Genomic DNA, 22,046 nt, shown 5'->3' with positions numbered 1-22,046 from the left:
GAAAATAACAAAAGATGATGTAATAGCACTATGTTTGCACCGTTTGTCTCAGCCACGTGTCTCCGCCCAGAAAACCTTCCCTGAAGGACCCACCGGATGAGCAAAGTTTACCCGCTAGGTGCTGCGCTAGTACCAAGCAGGCTAGACCAGGAGCTAAATTATGATCAATCCGTTCGCTGACGACTCCATACTTCGTTTTGGGATCGGAATAGGGATTGCTCGGATAGGTGGAAGATACATTGTTCAGCTTAGATTTTTGTGAGGCTAAGGCTCTACTTCCTTTATCTCGTGAGGCTTGAGTTTCAGGAAGATCTAGAAGCTGAAAGTGTTACTCAAAAATTGTTTGTGGGGTAAAGTATATTCTGCAAGTAACGGGAGCCTGCATTTCGCGTCAGGGAAGAGCTCGAAGAGCACAAATCAAAACCAAAGCAATGTTTTCTTTATAAATTGACTTGCATCTGTCTCCCTATTATCAGAGAAATTATAGCATTTTGGTCACACAATGTTGTATAATCTTAATGCTGCACTACATGGTCTATCTCGAAGATATATATCTGAAGATATGAGCTCATAAATTAAAGAGAAACGAGCGAGTAGGTAGGCCCTTACCCTACAATTACGCAAAGATCTGATAAGTTTAGTAGTACCAAGCTGTACGGGTAAGATGCACATTAAATGCCTTCTCATGTTCCTAACTAAGATAGATGTTAACCTAGCCCACTTGCTTGCGGACATTAAAGTGCGCTTGATAACAGGAGGACCGGAGCATGGTAGTAACTTATACGGCTGAGACATGATGTATGTCTCTATACATTTGTCAACTGAATGTGCTCTTTAAATAGCTCGAGCTCGAATTTCTTGTGCGAACGTAGCTACTGTCTTTGCATTGCGCGGTGACTGTATTCAACTGCATGGCAAGCTCCCAAGTTCTTTTATAGAAGAGGAACTCTCAATACTAACAATAGAATCGAATACTGTAGGCGGACTCATGTTTGTCTGAAAGGCGAGGTTGTTGTCTATAGGTGTCTGATTCACTGAATGAAAGTGACCAATGTTTGAAGAAAGGCTCAATGAGACGGGGTCTAAGATCGGAACGCTTTGACAATCTGTTGCAAGTAAAATACCAATGCTTCGGGTGGCATCATAAAGAACGGGATTTAGACATGTCTGCCAGCCTTTGTGGTTTTCTCAGATGGTGTGCCTGACAAGAGATGGTGAGACAGCAAGTATAGACAATGGATGCATGGAATATAAATTAGTTTGACTAGAGTGTATCTCCCAGAGATGAGGCAGATAAGTGGCGATTGAGTAGTCTCTCCAACCTGGTGGTTTGTGCTGATGTTGACGGACCTGCTCGAAGTATAGATTTCAAGGGCGGCGGGTCTGTATAGTAAGTCAGAAGGTGCGTATCAGGAGTCGTGACAAAGAAGGATCTGCTAACGCATTGTTTGAAACCTGAGCGGAAGAGATGTAGAACAGGCCATAAAGGCAGAGTTGAAAGGGCTGTTTGAAATGTGGTGGTAGATACCTGCAAGGGCTGTTGCTCTTTGTCTACACTCGAATGGCATCCGGTGCGTGGAGAGCTACGCGATGCATTGCACGTAGATACAAATGTCGGTCATGGTACCGATGGATGCTTGTTATCTAGCTAGAATCAGCAGAAAAAAAGGAGACGAACGAGTGCAAATACAGGTGGTGTTGGTGGAAGAATGGTGGAGTGGAGGCGCAAGGAAGGCACAAGACAGGCTCAGCATCTCTTTCAACGGAGACCAGGCAGGATGCCGCCAAAAAAGGAAAAGCTTCTCCGCCCGACGTCCACTCCGGAGTGAACCAATCAGCGGCTGCGGTGCCTCGGCGGCCCTCCCTCAGGGCTCTCCCTCCTTCACCCGGTTCTGCCGCCGCTCTGGTGCGGCGACCGCTTCTCCTTTCCTTCTTCAACTGTTCTCTGAAAGAAGCTTCTTCACCTCTTCTATTGTCTCCATGTTCCACCTCCTTCCTTCATAAACCCGGCCTCCCACTTGCTGCGCATCTACAAACGATCTACTACTTTTTCCGCAGCTCCGCCACCTCGCACTGTTCGAGTATTTACATCTGCTCAACCTCGATCCGGGAGGCCTACTTGCGCCTCGTCCTTGCGCAAATTCCTTCAACACCATCTCTCCTCTGCCTTCTGAACGGTGTCGACTTAGCCTTAGGGCTCCCGGCGCGATTGGGACGCGTTTCTCCAGGTAACTCGGCTTCCTGCACCATCCGCGACGGCCACGCTGCAAAGCCCGCACAATGTATTATCTGCTAACCATATTTCATGAGATAGAAAGCCCATGCGACCTTCGCGTACCGTTCTCGGATATCAATTATAATCCCTCACGCCCCTCTACCTGTGAGATATACTGAGCATCATGGTAGGTTGCGAGCTCCGGCATTCCGCAGAACCGTGTCGCGGGGGTTGATGGGCACGCTTTTCACTAACTTACACTCTCTAGGTGCTTTTCAAACGAAAACCCGTTCAATACCTTCCCCGGCCGACGATCGAAGACGACAGTTCCGAGGCATGTATAATTCGACCAAGTCAGCGACAGAGCAAGGAATACTGACGCGCGCGTATAGGTCTGGGTCATATCGGAGACGAATGAGGTCTTTACAAATTACGAGTCGTATCTGCAGCGCATGGACTTCTACAATCAAAGGAAATTTATCTGCGAGATTACAGGTCATTCAGGACTGAATTTCTTTGAAGCCAACCGGAGCGAGGTATGACCCAAGGACACCCCACTTAGCAGGACTACACTCTGACAACCCAACGTTGCAGATGGACGAGTCGCGAGAAGTCAACAACTCCTTCCCGGAAGCTCTAAAAGGACCAATTTTGCGCAGGACTCAATTCTCTACAGTATCGCGGGTCGATAATCTTGGTACGTTTACAAATGAACCTAACGAAGTAGGACCCTGACTGACGTTGATAACTTAGTGGACGAAATCTATGAAGTGGGTGACTCTGAACCACTTCTGAGCTTTATTATACTTACCGATTATGCTAGGAATTCAAACAGGAGTTTTATCCCGGCGAACCAGTTCTTATCCTGCTAGACGACAACTCGCGCTTACACGGGGTGATCAGGGATAAAGCAAATTTTGCAGAGCAGCTATTCCCAGATGGAACTGTCAAGGTGCCCGCCTATGCGACGTACCTGGTCAAGGTGCTGGATCGCCAAGATGAGGAAGCCCTGTTGGATCAAAACCACATCACCCGCGATAGGAAGACATTCACCAAGCAGATGCTTCGCGCGTTCATAAAAAATAACGTGACTCGAGAGTCCTGGAATGGTGCCCCTTGGCTCGTGAAACCGTCAATCGCCGAAGAATATAGGATTCCAACAGAAGTGCCGAAACACCTACAGTACGGGGCTAGGGTCGCCGAGAAGAAGGCCCAAAAGAAGGCAGATCAAGAGGGGTTCTTTGGCTTTTTTGCCTCCCAGCAGCTGCCAGAGCTGAAGCCAGCTGTGAAAGGTCAAAAGAACAAACTACTACCCCATGAACTACAACGGTCGGAAGAAGCGCAATTTTTGGAATACAAGCGTTCTCTGAATGGCAACCCGAGCTTCCTTGTAGGAAGCAAGTCCACAAACGGAGTCTCTGGGCCGTCGAAATCCCAGGAGCCTGAGAGCAAACCCCAGCCTATTCCGGCAGTCGTGATACCAGCCGAACCTCCAAAGCCACCAACACCCCCACCAATAAAGTATCCCATCGAAGATCTCGACATACCACCCAACCGTGAGAAGAAGAAGCAGCGACCGCCGTTAAAGTTCCTCAAAGCAAACGAACTCAATGATCCTAATGACGAAGTTCTTCTCCAGGATGCCTTGAAGATGGAATCAGTGGGACAACTTCTGGAGACTTGGAACACCCTTAATGTGTACTGTGAGGTATTTCAATTGGACTCCTTCACATTCGACGACTTTCTCCAAGCAATGAGATTCTCCTCGGATGAGGTCGACTGCGAGTTGTTTGTTGAGATTCATTGTGCCGTCTTGAAGAAACTGGTCAACGAAGAGAAGGATAATAATGGCGCCATCCAGATTTCACTTCCCGAACTCCCTGCCGAAGAGTCTGAGGAATCGGACCAAGGAGAGGAGGAGGAGGAAGAAGACCAAGAGGAGGGCGATGAAACGCCAGAGCCGGTAGTGACAAGAATGACGACTCGAGGCAGCTTGGCTAAAGCAGAGGCCGAGGGAATCAAGGCGCATCTTAATGGCAATCCTGAAACCGAAGTCAAAATTCACCGTGCCAGCGAGATGTTTACCGAGCGCAGCTGGATTGACCGTTTGCGACAACGAGACTTCCGGAATGGCGGCTGGGAAATGATTATGATTGGACTCCTGCACCAGTTGTCGCTTTCGCTTCGCCCGCGGATGGAAAAGGTCTGCAACCAAATCCTGGAACATCTTGCACCTCTCGACCAGGAGCCGACACAAGAAACTGCGCAGGCTCAGTATGCCGTCCTTGACGTCAACTTACGCATCCAAGCTCTTCAGATCATTTGTTTGCTCAGTCTCGAAACGAAGGCTATCCGCAACTATCTGGAAGAATGCAGTAATCAGATGACGGAGCTCCGGAAAGAGAAGATTGAGTACCAGAAGGCGCGCAAAGTAGCGTAAGTGGAAAAACGGCCTTTCTTCAGGTTACACGTGACTAATATATTCCAGACTAGAGGAGCTTCGTCGGCTACACCAAGAGCGTAAAGCACTCCAACCCGAGCCCGAGAAATCGCCGAGTCCAATCCCTGAACTGGAGGCCACGGAAGCCACGGAGGTTGGAGAAGATATTAAGATGGGCGGCATGGATGATTCGCAAATGGATTCTGAAGTCGATGGAACCCCGCAGCGAGCCCTCCGTGGTGGCACTGACCGGGCCATGGAAAGGAAGCGGAAGCTTGATGAAGAACGAGAAAGGAAAGAGCAGCTTGCTAAGCAACCCAAGGGCTCAAAACAGTACCAGAAGGTTCTCAAGAAGATCGAGGATCAGAAAGCAGCTATCAAGAAGTTCGAAGATAAGATTATGGTTGTGGACAACGATCTCAGGGAGGCTGATTGTCCTCGAACGAGGTGTCTAGGCAAGGACCGTTTCTGCAACCGGTACTGGTGGTTTGAACGCAACGCCATGCCATACGAGGGAATGCCCGACAGCTCAACAGCAGAGGCCAAATATGCCAACGGCCGTCTTTGGGTTCAGGGACCCGATGACATGGAGCGACTTGGCTTCATCGATATTCCGGACGACTTGAAGAAGCAATATGTGAAGCAGTACCATATCTCCCCATCTGAGCGCAAGAAGCATGAAGAGGGACCCACTCGGCTTTCGCGGGCGCATGAGTGGGGCTACTACGAAGACCCTGAGGCCATTGAAAAGCTTCTCGACTGGCTTGACTCGCGTGGCGAGCGCGAAACAAAACTACGAAAGGAACTCCTTCTCCAACGCGACAACATTGCCAAATACATGCAGATTCGCCAGAAGTATTTGGCACGCGCAGAAGAGGAGCCGGAGGAGATGCCAACTAAACGGGTTACAACACGAAACAAGACTTACGTCGCCGACGACAAGCATCGCTGCTTGAACTGGCGGAACTCGACTGCTTTGGCAAAGAATGGTCATCTCCATGTCGACGCCTCCCGTCCAGCCAAACGGGCGCGCAAATCTACTGAAGCCAAGGAGATCAAAGCCACAAATCGCCAAGGCAAACCACTGACGAGACAAGGCGCGAGGTACAATTTTTAAAATATTTGATTTTTTTTGCTTATGTTTTTGCATATCACAGTCCATATGAATACTGGACTACTGGCGTTTGGTACGTTCAGCGGGATTTATTCGCTCATTCGGTAGCGCCCAATACCAGCAAAAACGGGCGGGGTTTCTCATTCTTAACGGGACGAGGGAAGATTATGATATTCTCAACTCGGCGATATAGTGTACATTGCATTAGACAGGGGTTGTGACTGTTGTGGGTGTTAGTGGATAGGTCGGTTGTATATAGAGTCAAATGTTAGCGTGATATTGAAAAGATACAATCATGTGATTGCCGATGCTCGCCCTGATCACTTGACCTGAGATTTGAACCAATAAAAGTTGCCGAAAAGCAAATCCATGCCCTCGGAAGGCTCTGCGTAACGTAACAGTATGCGGTGCCAGTTTTAACTGCAAATGCAGGTATCGGCATGTCAGGGCAGTACAATACCCGCACTGCTGGCCGCCACCACCGGTGGCAGTATGACGATTTGCGTCTGCTTCAATACTTCTCCTCGGCATTATTATCTTTCCTTCGAATCACCAGCACTTATTTTCCAGAAAGGCTTTTCAACGTTGCTCAATTACTACCCCGGCCGCTTGGAATAGCATACCGTCGCTAGCGCCCCGCTCTTGAATACCGCAGAATCTCCGCCTCCCGCATCCTGCCCTCTCGCAGATCCATGGCCGCGTATATCCGGTAGTCCGTCGGCCCCAGATTCTCACCACCTCAGATCAGCCGAGCTTGTCGGTCGGAGTGCGCTCATGTCTGCTGCTGCTACTGGCCATGCGGAAGCCGGCTCTACATCTGTCTCGTCGAGCTCAAACCCTTCTCACACAATAACAGGCTCTGAGCCTCGATCACAAACCGTCCAGCAGATGGAATCAGCCTCACACGCACAGCGGCCGTTATCGCATAACGTTGGCAGCGGGGCAGTTGTAGCCGGGCCTCACGCGACCACCGAGGGCTCATCAGATCGCCCAATACAGAGCAGCCGCAGTGGTGGCCAGGAAAAGAGCAAGAGAAGCTTGGATTATGTCTTGAGAAGTGGACTGGCTGGTGGGCTCGCTGGTTGTGCGGTATGTTTGATCACAAAACTTCTCCGCGTGGGACTTTTCTAATTGATGTTCGGACTTGTAGGCAAAAACAGTTGTTGCGCCCCTTGACCGGGTCAAGATTCTCTTTCAAGCGTCAAACCCTCAATACGCCAAATACACAGGAAGCTGGGCTGGCCTTATATTGGCGATTCGTGATATCAAGCGATATGAGGGCTCTCGAGGACTCTTCCGAGGACATTCTGCCACGTTACTTCGTATATTTCCCTACGCCGCGATCAAATTTCTAGCCTACGAGCAGATTCGAGCCGTTGTTATACCCTCACACGACAAGGAGACACCATTCCGCCGGCTGATATCAGGCAGTATGGCGGGCATAACTTCTGTCTTTTTCACCTACCCACTCGAGTTGATTCGTGTGCGATTAGCTTTTGAGACCAAGAAGAGTCAGCGCTCTTCCCTTACTGGAATGCTGCGTCAGATTTACAACGAGCGAGTCACACCACCAAAAAATTTATCAGCTGGCAAGGGCACGCCCTCAACCGCCGCCGTTGCTGCTGATAATGTTGCTTCAACAGCTAGAAAGATCGTACCCAGCTCAGGCCTTGCTAATTTCTATCGAGGCTTCACACCAACGCTCCTGGGAATGCTGCCGTACGCTGGAATGTCTTTCCTTACCCATGACACAGTTGGCGATTGGCTCCGTTCATCATCGCTAGCCCCCTACACCACCATTCCGCCCTCTGAATCCTCATCCACCTCCCACAAACATAAAGACTCGCGAAGGCCGCAACTAACAGCCTCTGCGGAGCTATTCTCCGGCGCTATCGCCGGACTTGTCTCACAAACATCATCTTACCCGCTCGAAGTTATGCGCCGCCGAATGCAAGTCGGAGGTGTTGTTGGCGACGGTCGTCGCCTCGGTATCGCCGAAACAGCGCGCACAATATGGATGGAGCGCGGCTTCCGCGGCTTCTGGATCGGACTGACTATTGGTTATGTCAAAGTGATACCCATGGTTGCGACAAGCTTCTTTGTCTATGAGCGGCTGAAGTGGCAGTTGGGGATTTAGAGCTGCTCTGTTCTTTCTTTTCTTCTTCTTTCTTACTTATGTATTGGGCGTCCAATGGGTTGGCTTCTTTGTTTATGCTGGTATTAGATCATACCCATTTTTTGCATATCGGGCTTATACATATAGCTACAGCGGCATTGTGGCTTATCTGCTGTACATGAGTGTCTATATCGAGAATAAACATTAGGATTTGGAACCTATATTAAGATTGAGTAAGAGTCTGTTCTCCCTGATCTCCGGACATAGATACGGATGTGACACCTGAATTCTGAGGCAACAAGGGCGCACAGACCACCCGCGGAGCAAAAAAGTTATCGCCGATCATCAACGGCATCTTCAAGACTGCAACAACCAACACTTCCTATAATACCACCACAGCCCTGGATGCTTTGCACTCGACACTCTACACAAATTGAACCTTCATCTTTTAAGAAAGCATTACACAATGACGACCCGCAAACGTAACGACTTCCTGGACATCGCCTCTAGCGACTCCGAAGACAACGACCGCGGATACGACTCCGAAGCCGCAGACGAGAGCAAAGCCCGGACGGTCAAGCGAAGAAAGACACAAACACTCTCTAAGGCGGTAGGAAGCGCCAGCGGTTCAGAAGAGGATGAAGAGCTCGATGTTTCAGAAATTGAAGATTCGGAGGAGGAAGAAACACGGCCGGTGAAGGGTAAAGCGGGCAAGGGAAAGAAACCTGTGCAGGAAGACGAGTCCGAGGGCGAAGACGAGGTTGGAGAAGACGAGACGAACGAATACGGCGACCGATTCCAAGATTTCAGCGCCGAGGGCAAGGGAGCGACGAAGAAAACAATCGACACGGCGAAACTGAAGAAAAAGAGCGAAAAGAAGAAGAAATCGGGCGTTGTGTACCTCTCGTCGCTGCCTCCGTACCTTAAACCATTTGCGCTCAAGTCTCTGCTTGAGAAGCGCGGGTTTGGGCCGATTACGAAGGTGTTCTTGACCCCGTCAACGAAGGCGCCGTCTGGAAGTGGGCGGCGGTCAAATAAACGGAAGACGTTCTCGGAGGGATGGGTGGAGTTTGAGTCGAAGAAGATGGCGAAGATCTGTGCTGAAACTATGAATGCGTCGATTGTGGGTGGTAGGAAGGGTGGATGGTATCACGATGGTAAGTCTCACATTGCAGACGTACAGCGGGCATTTCTGACCCTCACAGATGTGTTGAACTTGAAATACTTGAGCAGATTTACATGGAATGATCTGGTAGAGCAAGTCTCTCGTGAGAGAGCTGAGGGTGAAGCCCGACGAAAGATTGAAGATACACGGGCGAGGAAGGAGGACAAGGTCTTCCTGGAGGGAGTTGAGAAGGGGAAGATTATTAATGGCATTCAAAGGAAGAATGAAGAGAAACGCCGGAGGAAGCTGGCCGCCGAGGGCAAGGAGATTGATGAGGCGAAGCAGAAAGCTATTCATGCGCGGAGGACATTCAGACAGAACGAGGTCAAGGTTGGACGAGATAAGATCTCGAAAGACGAGGCGGCTTTGGAGGCGGACACTCGACGGATTCTGGGGAAGATCTTCTAATGGCGTTTGTTCTACTAAGTTTTTCATGTATAGGTATAGATATGTTAGCGATACTCCATTATTGCAAATACCAGCCTGTCGCTTGCAGCACAACTTACAGTAACTATGCTTGGTTGTTGATTTAGTTAGGGTTACTATTTTCATGATGTCTACTTGAGCAATTTTGAGACAACAGGCGCCCTAGTAGCGAGCGTGAAGGTTTGAGCAAAGAACTCGGATAAGTCATTGAATCAGCTTAGTTTATATAGATCGAAGAATGAGGTGCTCTTAACGGCCGCACCACTGCTCCGGAGGTGGCATAGTAGTTCAATCCATGTATATCGGTAGAGCCGCTTAGTCATAGTTTGCACCATTTGCAGTAGGGTGCTTCCTATTCTCAGACTCCTTTGCCGCAGAAAACCCAACACTACTATCTCAACACATTCGTTATGTCCGCAATGATAAATAGGGCTCTTCTGAGGGCTCCAAGACTCTGTCAGGAGGCGGTTCGTGGACTGCCTGCTGTATCCTCTCCATTTCCCCGTCATACATCCCTCAAATACGGTCAAGTACGGACTTTGACATCGGCCTCTCCCCTCGCAACAGATCACCAACTTCCATCTTCGTCTTCGTCGCCTGGCTCTGTAACGATCGAGGAAAAAGGGGTAGCCGCGCCGCAAATAAATAAGGAGACATCCCAGCATGTGCCCTGGTATTTACAAGAAGAGACCTCAGTTCCTGCTTCTGAAGTATCATCACAAGACAAGCTCCCAGAACTACCAGAAAATCCTCCGAAAATCCTTCCCGAGCTTACGGAATACGTGTTCAAAGATCTTGGTCTCGATAACCTCAAGTTCATTGATCTGCGGGCATTGGAGAACCCTCCGCCTCTTGGCGCGAACGTCATTATGCTTATCGGCACCGCGCGCAGTGTCAAGCATTTGAATGTTTCTGCGGACCGACTGTGTCGGTGGCTCCGAAGCAGTTATAAACTCACACCATACGCAGATGGGTTACTTGGTAGGAATGAATTGAAGATCAAGCTTCGACGAAAGACACGCCGGGCTAGGATTGCTAGTAAGACAGGCGGATTCGTGGATGAGAAGGACGATGGAATTACCACGGGCTGGATCTGTGTTAATGTAGGCGTCGTCGAGAAAGGTGCCGCTATAGAGCAGCAGGACGGTGTATTCGAGGGCTTCGGCCACCTTACTCGAGACACAAAGATGGTGGTACAGATGTTTACGGAGGAGAAGAGGGCCGAAATGGATCTCGAAACACTTTGGACGGGAAGGATAGAGCGCGCTCAAAAGGCCAAAGAACAGGGACAGTCTGAAGTCGACAAGAACGCCCCCGAACAGGTTCGTTCTCCTAGCTTACAAACGGCAACAACACCACAAAACCGAACACCATCTGACTATCAATCGCTTTATCTTCCCAGGTCCACGAGTCTTCCGCTTGAACAAAGAAGGCAGCTCCACACGCAAATCAAGGCTACTTCTTTCAATATCACATCCGAAACTCAATTACTATTAATTGCCGAATCTTTTCCTGAGGAAAGCATAGAGCATGCGCATGCGCTGTTGAAGTGGCTTTCATCAGCGGAGAATGGTGAAAGAATCCATCAGGCAATCGGCAGCGGCCTTGACGACCAAACCTCCACTCAATTTCTGCGACAATTTTACAAGTCCATTGCGAGTTCTTCATCGAACACTAGAGGCATTGCTCAATTAGATCTCATCTGCACCGCTATTTTTGCAGAGCACTCTGGCTACACCAGAGAAAGTCTCCACCGCATTTTCAAACAATGCTGCATTGATGCCGCCGAATTTCCCGATCCCCTACTTCTACGAATCGTCGACGCCGTCTTGGCCCCCCGAATAAGTGAACCAGACGAAGACGGCCAAGTCGAACCGTACTTTACTGATGCCGATAGGGAACTAGCCAGCGACGTCATAAATCATGTTCTTCTGAGACACGAAATGAATTTCATGACTCTGGAATGGTTCACGAAACTATACTACCTCGCATGTCTTCCCCTCAGTCCCGGCGAAAATGACACGATGCCTGGAGATAGAGGATCCTATGTCCTCCGCATGATTGACCAAATTAATATACCATATGACCCCGTGCAAGCTCGTTCTCTTATGGTCATGATGTTCGATAACGGGGACTACGACAACTTTTTCAAATGGTGGCGTCGCTTACCGCTTAAGAACAGCCCCCGGACCTATGAAGACTACGAGGTGCTCTTTATGCTGCACTCTGAGTTACGTGATGGCATCCGTGCAAGGTCTTGTCTGTATGAATGTGCCCCCATGATGCAGCGGGAGGAACCCCCGATCCCACTGGAGGGAAAGCTTGTTTGGTACATTTTGGATTGCATTAAGCTTGCGGAGCCTGATATTGAGCAGGTGGCCGAGGATAAGGAGGGACATTTGTTGCCTGATTTGTGGCGGAAGTGCAGGGAGAAGATTTGGGAGGAAGAGCCGCGTGGGACGGAGTAGCTCTGACCTTCATTTGTATCTTTAGCTGTACATGATAACTAATTGGAGGCGGCCACTGCCAGCACCACCTCTTAAGTACTATGTTCTCGGTAAAACCACTTGATTTCTAGTAATAGTACTGAACAGATTTCGGTTGCTGTTAACAATCTGAATAACCCCCCCTGCGTGCGAATGCAGGACCTCGCCATCAACTAGTGGAGCTGAAGTCACTCGATGAAGCCAATCTGTTTTGGTTTGTCTTTCGTACTTCACCCAATGCGCTGAATCTCCAGGTCAATGGTTTTCCGTAGTAACGCTTTTGCTGCCTATCCTTCACTGTCTCGGTGACAGAGCAGAGATCTTCGGGGGTATAAAACCCCTTCCCTTTCCTGTTTCGATCGAGGCGATCTAACTTCCTACCATAGTTTCAACGCAGTGTAAAACCAAACTTGCTTGGCATTCTTATCCCTCCTACTCCACTTGCCTACGAGTGAGGAGGGAGCAAAGCAGAACTGACCGCGATAGGGGGAAACGGTGCATGGAGAAGGGCTCGGGAAGCACAACGTGTGGTCGAAGCCGTTTCAGCGATACATGATGGCTCAGACAGCCGTTCAGCAGCCACACGACGTAATCACGACCCTTAATACATGCTGGTCCTTCTAGAACTATCTTAGGAGACAAGACTTTCGGATATACCGTCGATGATTGATAATGGAGGTATAGGCTGTAGTGCGGCGCCAACAAAACGCATTGCCGCCTCTCGTCAATCGCCTGCTGTTCTCGATGAATAGCAACCGATAGTACCGGGGCTGCTCTTTCTAATTCTATCGCATCTCCCTGGGAGACCTGGGTTCGTGATGTTGTCGGTCTCAGTCAGTCGCTCTTGCCAATGTCGGGGAAGTAGCAGGTAGATATAATCGCTCGGGGTGGGCTCTGTTTGTAGACTCGCCAAAGATCGCCATAGTCTCTCTTTTGGATTTTCACGGCCCTCTTTTTCATTCTTTCTATCCACGACTCTCGTTATGATCAGTAGCAGCGGCAGCGAGAATGGTGGTGTGGTAGGTGATTTCGCTAACACCGACTCAGACCAGCTCTCCGAGGACGAATCTGATATTCTTCAGTCAGCCAAGGATACACTGGAGGCCGCACACTTTGACAAACTAGGGTGTACTCTGACGGCACAGCAGACGGGCCGTTTTGCGCGCTTTGTCCGTCAGAGCAATTATCGATAGGGCAACTATCGACACCCTCGACTGCGGAAGATTTAAGCGAAGATTTGTTGCCTTTCCTTGTAGTCGTCGGGGATAATGCAGGCTGCGTTTGGAAAAGCCTGAGAGCTGCAGCGGATGACCCCGACATAGACCTGCCAGATCGAGTTGGCGACCTCTGCCATAATCTTGACATCGAAACCGGTGACGTCGGGCCGGGTCTCTGGATCGACGACATCGAGAAGTGCCTTGCGTACTTTCGTGAAGAGGGTCTCGAGGTGGACTTTGATATGGCACGTTTGGCAATACAACTTTACACGGACCGAAACAAGTCTTGCCATTCAGCAGTCGGGAAGCTAGGTATCGCTCATGATCTGCAAGCACTGAGCAGTCAAATCACGGAGGATATCGCAAAGCTTTCCGGACTGCTGCCGAAAAGATTTGAGGAGGATCGTGAGGTAATCGAGAGAATCATGTGGTTCTACAGAGACAGTGCAGAGTGGCTTCGTTCGCGTCACCGGCGGCGGCGCCGTGACCAGCTAACCCAAACAGAATTTTCCGAACTGTCGCCAGCTGAAGAAACCAGCGCTACCTCGAGGAAAGAAGAGTCGGATAAAAGTCGCCAGTGAAATCGCGGTCGGCTTCGCCAAGGAGAAGGTTCCAGGACTTTCGAATTCGCGCGAGACGAACCGTCGACAGATTATCGCCCTTCAAGCCCTGACGAGGAGGGTTTTCGTGCCGTCGCTGATGGCATTCGAGAAGACATAGCAAAGTTGGTATCGAAGGAAGACGACAGTAGGGCGATTACGGACATATGGAAAGCAAGGAGTCAGCTTTAGGAGGCGTTGGTACAGTTTGATGTTGAGCGTGGTGAATGAGAAGGGTCGTCTCGTCCATTCGTTTCATCTCTCCCTGTGCACTCTTTTCTGTTGCATCTGATGCTTGTCACACTTTAGTTTAGCTGTTACTTTAGTTTAGCTGTCACTCTTTTCTTTGCTTGCCTCACTTTAGCTTAGTTGTCACTTTAGTTTAGCTGTCACTCTTTTCTTGTCTTTCTTGCTTGGTTTTGCAGTCTTTCATTCATGTTGGGTCTGGCTCTGGTTTTTCAGGGAGAGAGACCATCCAGCCCGCCTCGAGTACATTCTTTGATAACCCCGGGGTCCCCCAGCGAAGCTCGCGCCTCAACGTGGTGCTGGGGGTCTAATAGTCTGTGTCTCTATTACGCGGGCGAAGCTAAGACGAGCTTAGAGATGATTAGCAAGCCGGTGAGATATTATATGTACGTATAGAACATGTGGAACTACCTTTTTCATTCTCTTTTTCTTCTTCTTTTCTTTCTTCCCCCCGCCAAGCAGCCCGCAAAGTATTAAGAGGTAGGAAGGGAGATCTCCCAGACTCCATTCTCCGTACCAGGTCGTGGCCCGCTGTAACAATAGCGATCTGGTCCTTGCAACATAAAAGATGGCCAAGTCCATCTCTTCATTTTGCCATGTTTCTCTTCTAGGCTGAAGTTGGAGAGGGATTTTGGGAGATGCTCGAATTCCCAATTTCTTCCACGTCTCTTAGGAGTTGACCAAGTCTTGCTAACCACTTTGTCCGGATACCCATATATGTAGTGAGCACTGAGCTCCAAAAAAAATCGCGGGAGAAGCTCCCGGGCTTCATTTGCGAGGGCCTTGTGATTATCTGAAAGCTGCTCACGCCCCAATTGCGAGAAATGATGAATAGCGAAGCAGTGTAGCGTCCAGTCCAAGCCAATGAATTCATCATGGGAGCACTTCCAGTGCAAACAAACCTTCATGGCTTCCACATTCTTCAAACGGCATAATGGAAGAAAAACAATCTCATGATCGTATAGATCCCTCTCCAGGCGGAATTTCCAATAGAACTCCAGCTGCCTCTTGTAGAAGCTTGGGTCAAGTCTCGCACTGATGCATGCCCGTCTATTCGAGATCCAGTGATGTCGTCCGTCTGGTAGAAGTGCAAAGCGGACAGTGCCCACTGACGATGCTTTGGCGAGTAACTTCGCTAGTTCGTTCACCTTTTGCCAAAGGTAGAATAATTGCACACCGTCCCTAGGATCCGGCGCAAGAATGTTGATTGTTAGACCCGTTCGGTAAAATGGAAATTGATCGAATCCACGACGAATAGCAGAATCAGGCTTTCTAAATCGCCAAATCGGGAAACAAAGCCCATATAGCCGGGCCCGGGCCCAGATGTTCTCAGGCCTGAATTGGATGGTTACATCAAGATCGTGGTAAATGTGATGAGATATCTCATTGTAGAGCTGCCGACTGGAGCGGAGGATGGCAAGCGTGTTCCTTCCCGGCCGTGAGTACTTATAAAGGTCAAGGTGCTTGTATTTATAAGGTGGTAGCCAGTCCCATATGCAAAGCCGCACCTCTGGTGGGAGCTGGGAGAAATTTCCTAGTCCAGGATCGCGGGGCCGCATTATGTGGAGCTAGATTGAGTCTTAAAGTTCAAAGCGAGAAGGTGTGTATGATATAATGCTCAACGTGAGCGAGGACTGTCGACGTAGCAGTGCTAGTACGAAAAACGATGAATCAGTGCACAGATAGCTCTGGTGCGCTTGGTATGCCGGTTTTTGGCTAGAGAGAATGTCTAGGGGCACTTCGAAATCAATCGAACTTAGTCACTGAGAGCAAGCTAACTCCCTGACGCAATGTGACTCATGAATCTGCCTTTTCGGAGCATGCCTCCGGTTCGCTCGACCCTTGGGTCGTAGAGGTATAAAACTGGTCATGTCTGCCTGACTCTCAGCTTCCACACTAAAGTAGGAGATAGAAGCACAAAGGTCACTAATCCAATAACCCAAGTGTCCATGAAGAGGAAAGCAATAGGAAGCGTCAATGTAAGACTGTTGTGTGCAAATGCCAGAGGACAGTATACGGGTACCCGAACGTTGCTTTAACGGACGCTGATCACGTGCTTTGTCAGAGACAGTTTGCCGTTCTGTTCCGCCTTCCAGTTCTACAAACGCCAAGTCCATCCGCGGCCTAGGGCACGTGCCGATGAGCCTCGGCCCAATATGGATAGCACCTTGGCCTCTGGACTCGCCGCGATTCAACCCACAGCTTTTGCCTCAACACCTATGCCACTCACTTAATTCACTCATTCTGTGCTTTTGCCTAGGCTAATGCCTTGACATATCACAATGGAGTACCTACCGAGTCTCCAGCAAGAGTTTGATGAGCTGAAGCCATCACTGTTCGGTAAGTCAGCCAGCCTCCGCGGAGTAACAGCCGATAACTAACCACCGAATGTCGTCTTGTAGAATTGCTCGCCGAACAACAACTCTCGGACCTCCTCCCTCCATCAATCCGATATATACTGGCTGTCGCTACACATCGGCATCCTAGATATCTTCTCCGGATACTGAACTCCTACGACGAGGTCTATGCATTGCTCTCACTGGTAGTCGAACGATACTATCTGCGCAACTTCGGCGGCTCTTTCACAGAGAACTTCTACTCCCTCAAGCGCGAGCGCGTTCTCCTGACGAAGAATGGCGAGATTCCCCGAGCTCAACTTGGTGCGCCAGGACCCGTCCGCGATAGCCTCAAGCTCCGTAGCGCAGATGTGTGGAAGAACCTCGTCATCATGGTGGGCATTCCCTATCTCAAGAGGAAGCTAGACGAAGGCTACGATATCCACGCTGCACCACAGGCGTCTCTGATTATGAGCGGCGGCCCACGATATAACCCCAGTGACGACTTACCACCAAACCCAACGATTCGTCAACGTCTTATGCACGCCTATAAATGGTTCTTGCGGAACGTTTACCCCTCCGTGAACGCAGCATATTACTTCTCCATACTCGCATTCAATCTCGCATATCTCTTTGACAACACAAAATACTCGTCCCCATTCCTCTGGCTCATCGGGACACGAATCCGTCGTCTCAGCTCAGCGGATCACCACGCCATTGCAAAAATCCTAGCCGGCAAGCCACAAAACCCACGCGGCGCGCGAAGCCGCCCCGGCTCAGGCCTTCTCGGGCTCCTGAGTCCTCAAAACTTATACCCGCAACTTCTCACATCCCTCCGCTACTTCCTCCCTGCCTCAATTTTCGCACTCAAATTCCTCGAATGGTGGCATGCGAGCGACTTCTCGCGCCAACTTGCCCGAAAAGCTACCGACACACTTGACATTCCGGCCCCCATTACAAAGGGCATGATTTCGCCATCAGAACGCAAGAAGAAGAAGAAGCCATCCACAAAAGAAGATACCCCTTCAACATCATCTGAACTAACCTCTAAAGCCTCGTCACCTCGCAAGCGCATTCAACCTCCCATTTCTGCCTCCTCGTACCTACCCATTTTCACCGTATCTCTACCACCCGCTGACTCCGATGCCGCTTCATCCTGCCCCGTCTGCCTAAACCAACTCGCAAACCCCACCGCTTGTCAGACAGGCTATGTCTACTGCTATGTTTGCATATTTCACTGGTTGAATGGCGAACACCAGCGGCAATTGGATTTTATGAATGGGGATGGCGCTGGCGCCGCATGGGAAGATGACCAAGGCGACGAAGATGCGGAAGGGGAGACGCCTCGTCCGGGCAAAAGCCGACAGGGCAAGTGGGAGAGTGGTAAGGGGCGATGTCCCGTTACGGGGCGGAAAGTATTAGGTGGGACGGAAGGGTTGAGGAGAGTCCTCATCTAATCCTCATCTTCCGTAATTTTGGATTCGCGTCTGTATAGCTACGTTTCAGCGATCTGCATGGATATTAATTGTGTGCTTATATTATATACCAAGAATGTTAGAGATACCTCGCGCATTCATGATTATGAGATCCATTTGTCAACCGAAACCAAACATCCCTCGCGCGCCCTCTCTTCATCCCTTTGATGCTACTGTGCATTCAAGGAATATATGGCTCAGCCCCCTCCCCAAAAATCAAATGCGGCCTTTCAGCCGCAACCTTCAATACCGTCTGCGCAAAGACCGAATTCGCCCACGCAAACCAGGGCCTCGTGTACGTCTTGATATTATTGACATCGATGGATTCGTGAATCAAACCAAGCAGACTAGAGTTCTTGACTTGTTCGATACACCGAGAGATTTCCGCGTCGGAGGTTGAGGTCTGCGCTTGGACGAGGACGGACATGGGCCACGCGTTTTGGAGGCCGACTGTATGTGTTTGTTAGCTGTGCTTGTGGGCTTGCATGCTGTGTTGGGAAGGGGAGGAAAATGGAGGCTTACTGTGCGGACCGCCGATACCCTGGAAGCCGGAACCGGTTAGATAATAAGGGTTTCCGTCCTTGGAGAGGACCATCTCGCGGGTATTCTTGTAGATTAGGTCGTCGTTGTCGACGAAGCCAAGCATCGGCAGCGAGAGGAGAGAGGGGACGTTTGCGTCGTCCATGAGGATATGTGAGCCATACCCGTCTACCTCGAAGGCATAGACGTTGCCGTATTTAGGGTGGTTGACGATAGCGTTGTCCTCAATTGCTTTGCGTAGCTTGGTGCTGCGGCTCTCCAGGTCCCGAACTATATCAGATGGACCGCCGGCAGAGCGGAGCATATCTGCCGTCCGCTGCAGTTGCACAGCCATCTGGGCGTTTGCGGGAATGAAGAAGCCCATGATTGTTGCGTCGTCGCTGGGGCGAAAGGCGCTGCGGATGAGCCCAGTGCCGCTATTGAGGGGGTTGCCGATACCGGCTAGGTTGAGGGTTTCGGTTCCTAGGGTCGTGGTGCGTTGGAAGGTGTACTGGTTTGTGATGAAGTGGCCTTCAGCGTTGAAGGTTGGTTGGGACTGTGCGTCTAAAACACTAAGGAGGGTGTTTAGAGCTGTGTACCAGCGGCTCGTCAGGAATCCCGAAGAGCCGGTGTTCTCGTGAAAACTTGTAGCGAGTCCAAGGAAGTTAGCGAGAGAGTCGAGCTCATACTTGCATTCAAAGACGACGGAAGGCTCGTATGTGGGATGGACGCGGTCATCTTGGTTGTTGCTGTCGGGTGGAATGTTGCTGGGAGGTGGAGGCTGGAAAGCATTGCAGTATGGTGACTGTATCACGAACTCGGCCTGCGTGTTGATTGCGCCGAGTATCAGGCTATGGAGGCGCTCGTCCTCTTTCGCTAGGGTCTGGTAGTTTGCTAGCTGATTTGTGGAATCGCGCAGCCACTCTGCATTTATATCGCCTGTCACGATAAAGGTCTGTGGACCTTCCCACTGGGCGTCTTTTCTGGTCTTCCTTGCTGCTGTCGAGGAGCCATCTGTGTGCCACCGGATGGTTGTATCCAGAGTGTTGGGAAAAGCGTTGCGGAACAATTGAGCGAGGTCTTTGTCAACCATGCGAGACGTAACATCTTCAATGACTCTCTCGACGACCGAGGAGTTGAATGTCCGACACTCTTGCGCCGGCCTTTGGAAGGGGAGGTTCAACGGTCCACCGCTGTAAGGAGGACTAGCGACAGCAGGATTAGCTTGAAACAATCATCATGACGCAGTGTAGCGTTTGAATTCTTACTGAGGAGTTGAAGCGTATGCGACATAATCAGGACAAGCTCGTTTTAAGATCGCAGGCTCATCTGGAAGGGCTGCAGCGCCCTTTGCGCCTAAGCCAGCAAGCGACAGGGCAACAATAAGTGCGGAGAATGTCATAGCGTCAAGGTAAGCATCCAAGGACCGCGTCTAAAGATATTCTCCACGAAACTCATGTAACAATGACCGTAAAAGAGGGAAGGGAATTATAAAGGGACCGAAGCCCCTGCTGGTATCTGCTGGTGGCACATGCCGGTTGGTGTTGAAATGCGGAGAAGCTTGAAAATGGATGCCCAGTGGAGGCCTCCAACTTCCCCGCCACTTTCTCCATTGCAACTCCCCTGGCGATCATTCCATCATACCAACAAACGCGTCAGCCTTTCTACAGAGATCATTTGTTGCAGTGCTCAAGGATCAAGTCCGGATGCAACCGTACAGCGTGACCTCGGGATCATGAAGCCTACGAGTGTGACCCTTTTTATCCCCTGTGGATAGGTTAATTGCTAGGCAGATCTAGTGGCGTACGCGAAGCAATCATACTACTACAGCCTGCATAGTCATTGCAGATCACCACGATCCCCCCGCTCTGAATCTTGCTTTGGGCTTCACTTCTTGCCAAAGAACGACATGATATTCCCTTGCCCCGCTTTGGCCCCAGGTTTTCCCTTCGGCGCGCTGACGGCAGGCTTCTTTTTGGGCGGCGGTGGTGCGGGCTCGTCTTCTGAGAATGACTCCCAGCTGGGTTCCTCAACAGTCACTAAGAATTGGTTAGTGTGCTGGCAGCCTTGGTGCGCGGCTTGTGGTGCCATACCAAGATAGCCTTCGCTGTCCTTCTTGACTGCCTTTTTCATGACTTGTCGCCGTCCTCTGCGACGGCCTCCCTTGGTAGTGGTTTCGACTCTCAGGTCTTCCTGTTTTGGAGGGGGCTGGTCAATGATTGGTGTAGACTCTTCTGCCGGCTCCGCGACGTCCGGCATTTCCTCGTCCTCATCTATCCTTGGTTAGTAGTTGACAACACAGGTGCTATGAAGTAACGGACCGTCGTCTTCCATCATCTTTTTAAGTTTCTCCTCTCGCTCTTTTCTGCTTTCACGGGTCTCACTCGGGTCTTGTTTCTTGGACTCGGGGAATAGCTCCTCAAGTTCATCTTCGGAGGCATCATCCAGCGTGACTGCTTACCGTTAGTTAACAGGATCGGAATACTCCTAATACCGGCTTACCATCTTCAGGGCCACTAGGTTCGACCTATATCACTGTCAGTTTCTGATCCCGCTATGTTACAGACGTGTATACTCACTGACTCAGGGCCAGACGTAGCTGGTGTAGAAGTCTCTTCCTTCTTCTGTTTTGGTTTAGCCTTAGCAAAAGAGCTGAACAAGCTGCCCTTGTCCTTCTTTGCCGGTGGAGCCTTCTCGGATTTGGCTGATAAAGACGAACTCTGGCGCTGTATTGGCTTCGGAGGTTCTGACCGCTCTTCTTTCTTGGTTTCTGTCTTGCTCTGGGAGGGTTCGGACTGAGCCGGTCGCTTGGCTGGAATGGTACTCGAAGGAACGGGAGGAGGGGGAGGTGGTCGTGCACCGGTCCGTCTCTGTATTCACGTCAGTCAGTTCTTGCGGTTTCCATGCAGAATATACCCATACCTTAACATTTTTGTTCTGAATCATTCCCCACTGTTTTCCAAATTCCAATGGATCTTCCTTCGCATGGTTGACAAGCATCTCACGGCCAACGTCGGTGAGGATATTGAGGTCCTGAAGCACCGTAGGCTGGACGCTGTATACGTATATCGACGATAGCGATTCGAAACTAGCTTTCGCAGCTGCGTACCGTGTCAACAGTAGCCCCGTATTTCACCAAGAGCTCGCTGGCAGCTTTGTAGTCTCACCTTCCAGATCTCCCTCGCGCGTTAGCAGAATCGCAGAAACCGGAATCTCTTCCGCCGCATCATCTTGGTTCGGCATCGAGCTGTCGAAGTATGGGCTACTCGGCGGTATGGAATCATTGTCGTGTTCGCCATTCAGCGCAGCAGGCTCAACCGGTTTTGGCTTTCCTATTAGGATGTATGTCGCGTTCACGCTGTTGGGTTTCTTCGCATTCTCGTTGTGGTGAAAATCGTAGAGCATCCTGTCTTGTCGTCAGTGTCGCACTTACGCAAGAATTCGGAAGAAAAGGGAGAAAGACACACTGTTTCGCAATGGTACTATGCACTCTCAATGCTCGACCTAGCGAGCGATATGTGACCTATTGTTGAAAGGATCAGTGGGGGTGAGAGACAGCCTGGAGCGTCGAAAAGGATACACACCGGACGACGCTCGCTGAGAACATTTTCAGCTAGATATTTCTTGTAGTCCGGAATCGCCATCGTCGCAGAGAGCCTCTGATTCCTCGCTGCCGTACACAATCGACCCCA

General features: G+C 50.3%; 10 protein-coding genes across 10 annotated transcripts; 6 read left to right on the top strand and 4 right to left on the bottom strand.

Moving 5' to 3' along the window:
* Window positions 1-724: 724 nt before the first annotated feature.
* BJY04DRAFT_184630 (uncharacterized protein) lies at window positions 725-1,712 on the bottom strand. The gene is made up of 2 exons (XM_073710648.1): window positions 1,442-1,712; window positions 725-1,383 (listed from the first exon to the last, which is right to left on the bottom strand). Exons 1-2 carry the CDS (start codon window positions 1,566-1,568, stop codon window positions 1,265-1,267), a joined length of 246 nt encoding a protein of 81 aa, XP_073573257.1. The 5' UTR covers window positions 1,569-1,712; the 3' UTR covers window positions 725-1,264.
* A 687-nt stretch (window positions 1,713-2,399) lies between these two features.
* Window positions 2,400-6,080, top strand: BJY04DRAFT_226497 (DDT domain protein; the record flags this gene model as incomplete). Its single annotated transcript, XM_073718425.1, has 7 exons — window positions 2,400-2,434; window positions 2,484-2,553; window positions 2,608-2,751; window positions 2,810-2,912; window positions 2,969-2,985; window positions 3,039-4,651; window positions 4,704-6,080. The coding sequence occupies 7 exons, from the start codon at window positions 2,400-2,402 to the stop codon at window positions 5,770-5,772; spliced, it is 3,051 nt and encodes a 1,016-aa protein (XP_073573256.1). The 3' UTR covers window positions 5,773-6,080.
* Window positions 6,081-6,299: 219 nt separating this feature from the next.
* Window positions 6,300-8,108, top strand: BJY04DRAFT_184627 (coenzyme A transporter; the record flags this gene model as incomplete). The annotated part of the gene is made up of 2 exons (XM_073710647.1): window positions 6,300-6,858; window positions 6,920-8,108. Coding segments are annotated over exons 1-2 (791 nt in total), but the record flags the coding sequence as incomplete, so codon positions are not given.
* A 149-nt stretch (window positions 8,109-8,257) lies between these two features.
* BJY04DRAFT_25657 (RNA-binding ATPase activator ESF2) lies at window positions 8,258-9,532 on the top strand. Its single transcript, XM_073720022.1, has 2 exons — window positions 8,258-9,042; window positions 9,091-9,532. Exons 1-2 carry the CDS (start codon window positions 8,352-8,354, stop codon window positions 9,456-9,458), a joined length of 1,059 nt encoding a protein of 352 aa, XP_073573254.1. The 5' UTR covers window positions 8,258-8,351; the 3' UTR covers window positions 9,459-9,532.
* A 341-nt stretch (window positions 9,533-9,873) lies between these two features.
* BJY04DRAFT_184623 (RsfS/YbeB/iojap family protein) lies at window positions 9,874-12,016 on the top strand. The gene has a single exon (XM_073710646.1). It carries the CDS (start codon window positions 9,887-9,889, stop codon window positions 11,942-11,944), a length of 2,058 nt encoding a protein of 685 aa, XP_073573253.1. The 5' UTR covers window positions 9,874-9,886; the 3' UTR covers window positions 11,945-12,016.
* A 929-nt stretch (window positions 12,017-12,945) lies between these two features.
* BJY04DRAFT_216260 (uncharacterized protein) lies at window positions 12,946-13,899 on the top strand (the record flags this gene model as incomplete). The annotated part of the gene is made up of 3 exons (XM_073715697.1): window positions 12,946-13,043; window positions 13,088-13,589; window positions 13,684-13,899. 3 exons carry the CDS (start codon window positions 12,946-12,948, stop codon window positions 13,897-13,899), a joined length of 816 nt encoding a protein of 271 aa, XP_073573252.1.
* Window positions 13,900-14,430: 531 nt separating this feature from the next.
* Window positions 14,431-15,945, bottom strand: BJY04DRAFT_25614 (uncharacterized protein). The gene has a single exon (XM_073720021.1). The coding sequence runs from the start codon at window positions 15,581-15,583 to the stop codon at window positions 14,498-14,500; it is 1,086 nt and encodes a 361-aa protein (XP_073573251.1). The 5' UTR covers window positions 15,584-15,945; the 3' UTR covers window positions 14,431-14,497.
* A 274-nt stretch (window positions 15,946-16,219) lies between these two features.
* On the top strand, window positions 16,220-18,368 carry pex12 (ubiquitin-protein ligase peroxin 12). The gene is made up of 2 exons (XM_073710645.1): window positions 16,220-16,364; window positions 16,427-18,368. The coding sequence occupies exons 1-2, from the start codon at window positions 16,307-16,309 to the stop codon at window positions 17,815-17,817; spliced, it is 1,449 nt and encodes a 482-aa protein (XP_073573250.1). The 5' UTR covers window positions 16,220-16,306; the 3' UTR covers window positions 17,818-18,368.
* On the bottom strand, window positions 17,917-19,998 carry BJY04DRAFT_25611 (glycoside hydrolase family 125 protein). The gene is made up of 3 exons (XM_073720020.1): window positions 19,623-19,998; window positions 18,358-19,559; window positions 17,917-18,285 (listed from the first exon to the last, which is right to left on the bottom strand). The coding sequence occupies exons 1-3, from the start codon at window positions 19,754-19,756 to the stop codon at window positions 18,017-18,019; spliced, it is 1,605 nt and encodes a 534-aa protein (XP_073573249.1). The 5' UTR covers window positions 19,757-19,998; the 3' UTR covers window positions 17,917-18,016.
* On the bottom strand, window positions 19,983-22,038 carry BJY04DRAFT_184616 (uncharacterized protein). Its single transcript, XM_073710644.1, has 9 exons — window positions 21,939-22,038; window positions 21,822-21,877; window positions 21,522-21,760; window positions 21,277-21,455; window positions 20,934-21,224; window positions 20,857-20,881; window positions 20,676-20,807; window positions 20,448-20,627; window positions 19,983-20,393 (listed from the first exon to the last, which is right to left on the bottom strand). The coding sequence occupies exons 1-9, from the start codon at window positions 21,996-21,998 to the stop codon at window positions 20,242-20,244; spliced, it is 1,314 nt and encodes a 437-aa protein (XP_073573248.1). The 5' UTR covers window positions 21,999-22,038; the 3' UTR covers window positions 19,983-20,241.
* Between the last annotated feature and the right edge of the window lie 8 nt (window positions 22,039-22,046).

This window comes from Aspergillus karnatakaensis (assembly GCF_047715665.1).
Source record: "Aspergillus karnatakaensis strain CBS 102800 unplaced genomic scaffold BJY04scaffold_14, whole genome shotgun sequence".
In the NCBI taxonomy this organism is placed as follows: domain Eukaryota; kingdom Fungi; phylum Ascomycota; class Eurotiomycetes; order Eurotiales; family Aspergillaceae; genus Aspergillus; species Aspergillus karnatakaensis.
Note: the sequence above shows the minus strand (reverse complement) of the source record. Positions and strands in the feature narration are given on the sequence as shown.

Excerpts from the sequence above, each read along its gene's own strand:
- BJY04DRAFT_184630 (XM_073710648.1), bottom strand. The coding sequence starts at position 1,568 with ATGCCATTCGAGTGTAGACAAAGAGCAACAGCCCTTGCAGGTATCTAC. Across the intron at positions 1,384-1,441 it reads GCTCAGGTTTCAAACAATGC|ACCCGCCGCCCTTGAAATCT; the intron begins GTTAGCAGATCC and ends CTTACTATACAG.
- BJY04DRAFT_25657 (XM_073720022.1), top strand. The coding sequence starts at position 8,352 with ATGACGACCCGCAAACGTAACGACTTCCTGGACATCGCCTCTAGCGAC. Across the intron at positions 9,043-9,090 it reads GGGTGGATGGTATCACGATG|ATGTGTTGAACTTGAAATAC; the intron begins GTAAGTCTCACA and ends TGACCCTCACAG.
- BJY04DRAFT_184623 (XM_073710646.1), top strand. The coding sequence starts at position 9,887 with ATGTCCGCAATGATAAATAGGGCTCTTCTGAGGGCTCCAAGACTCTGT.
- BJY04DRAFT_25614 (XM_073720021.1), bottom strand. The coding sequence starts at position 15,583 with ATGCGGCCCCGCGATCCTGGACTAGGAAATTTCTCCCAGCTCCCACCA.
- pex12 (XM_073710645.1), top strand. The coding sequence starts at position 16,307 with ATGGAGTACCTACCGAGTCTCCAGCAAGAGTTTGATGAGCTGAAGCCA. Across the intron at positions 16,365-16,426 it reads GCTGAAGCCATCACTGTTCG|AATTGCTCGCCGAACAACAA; the intron begins GTAAGTCAGCCA and ends GTCGTCTTGTAG.
- BJY04DRAFT_25611 (XM_073720020.1), bottom strand. The coding sequence starts at position 19,756 with ATGACATTCTCCGCACTTATTGTTGCCCTGTCGCTTGCTGGCTTAGGC. Across the intron at positions 19,560-19,622 it reads GCATACGCTTCAACTCCTCA|TCCTCCTTACAGCGGTGGAC; the intron begins GTAAGAATTCAA and ends TGCTGTCGCTAG. Across the intron at positions 18,286-18,357 it reads GGGTATCGGCGGTCCGCACA|TCGGCCTCCAAAACGCGTGG; the intron begins GTAAGCCTCCAT and ends AAACACATACAG.
- BJY04DRAFT_184616 (XM_073710644.1), bottom strand. The coding sequence starts at position 21,998 with ATGGCGATTCCGGACTACAAGAAATATCTAGCTGAAAATGTTCTCAGC. Across the intron at positions 21,878-21,938 it reads TTCTCAGCGAGCGTCGTCCG|GTCACATATCGCTCGCTAGG; the intron begins GTGTGTATCCTT and ends TTTCAACAATAG. Across the intron at positions 20,628-20,675 it reads AAAGATGATGGAAGACGACG|ATGAGGACGAGGAAATGCCG; the intron begins GTCCGTTACTTC and ends AACCAAGGATAG.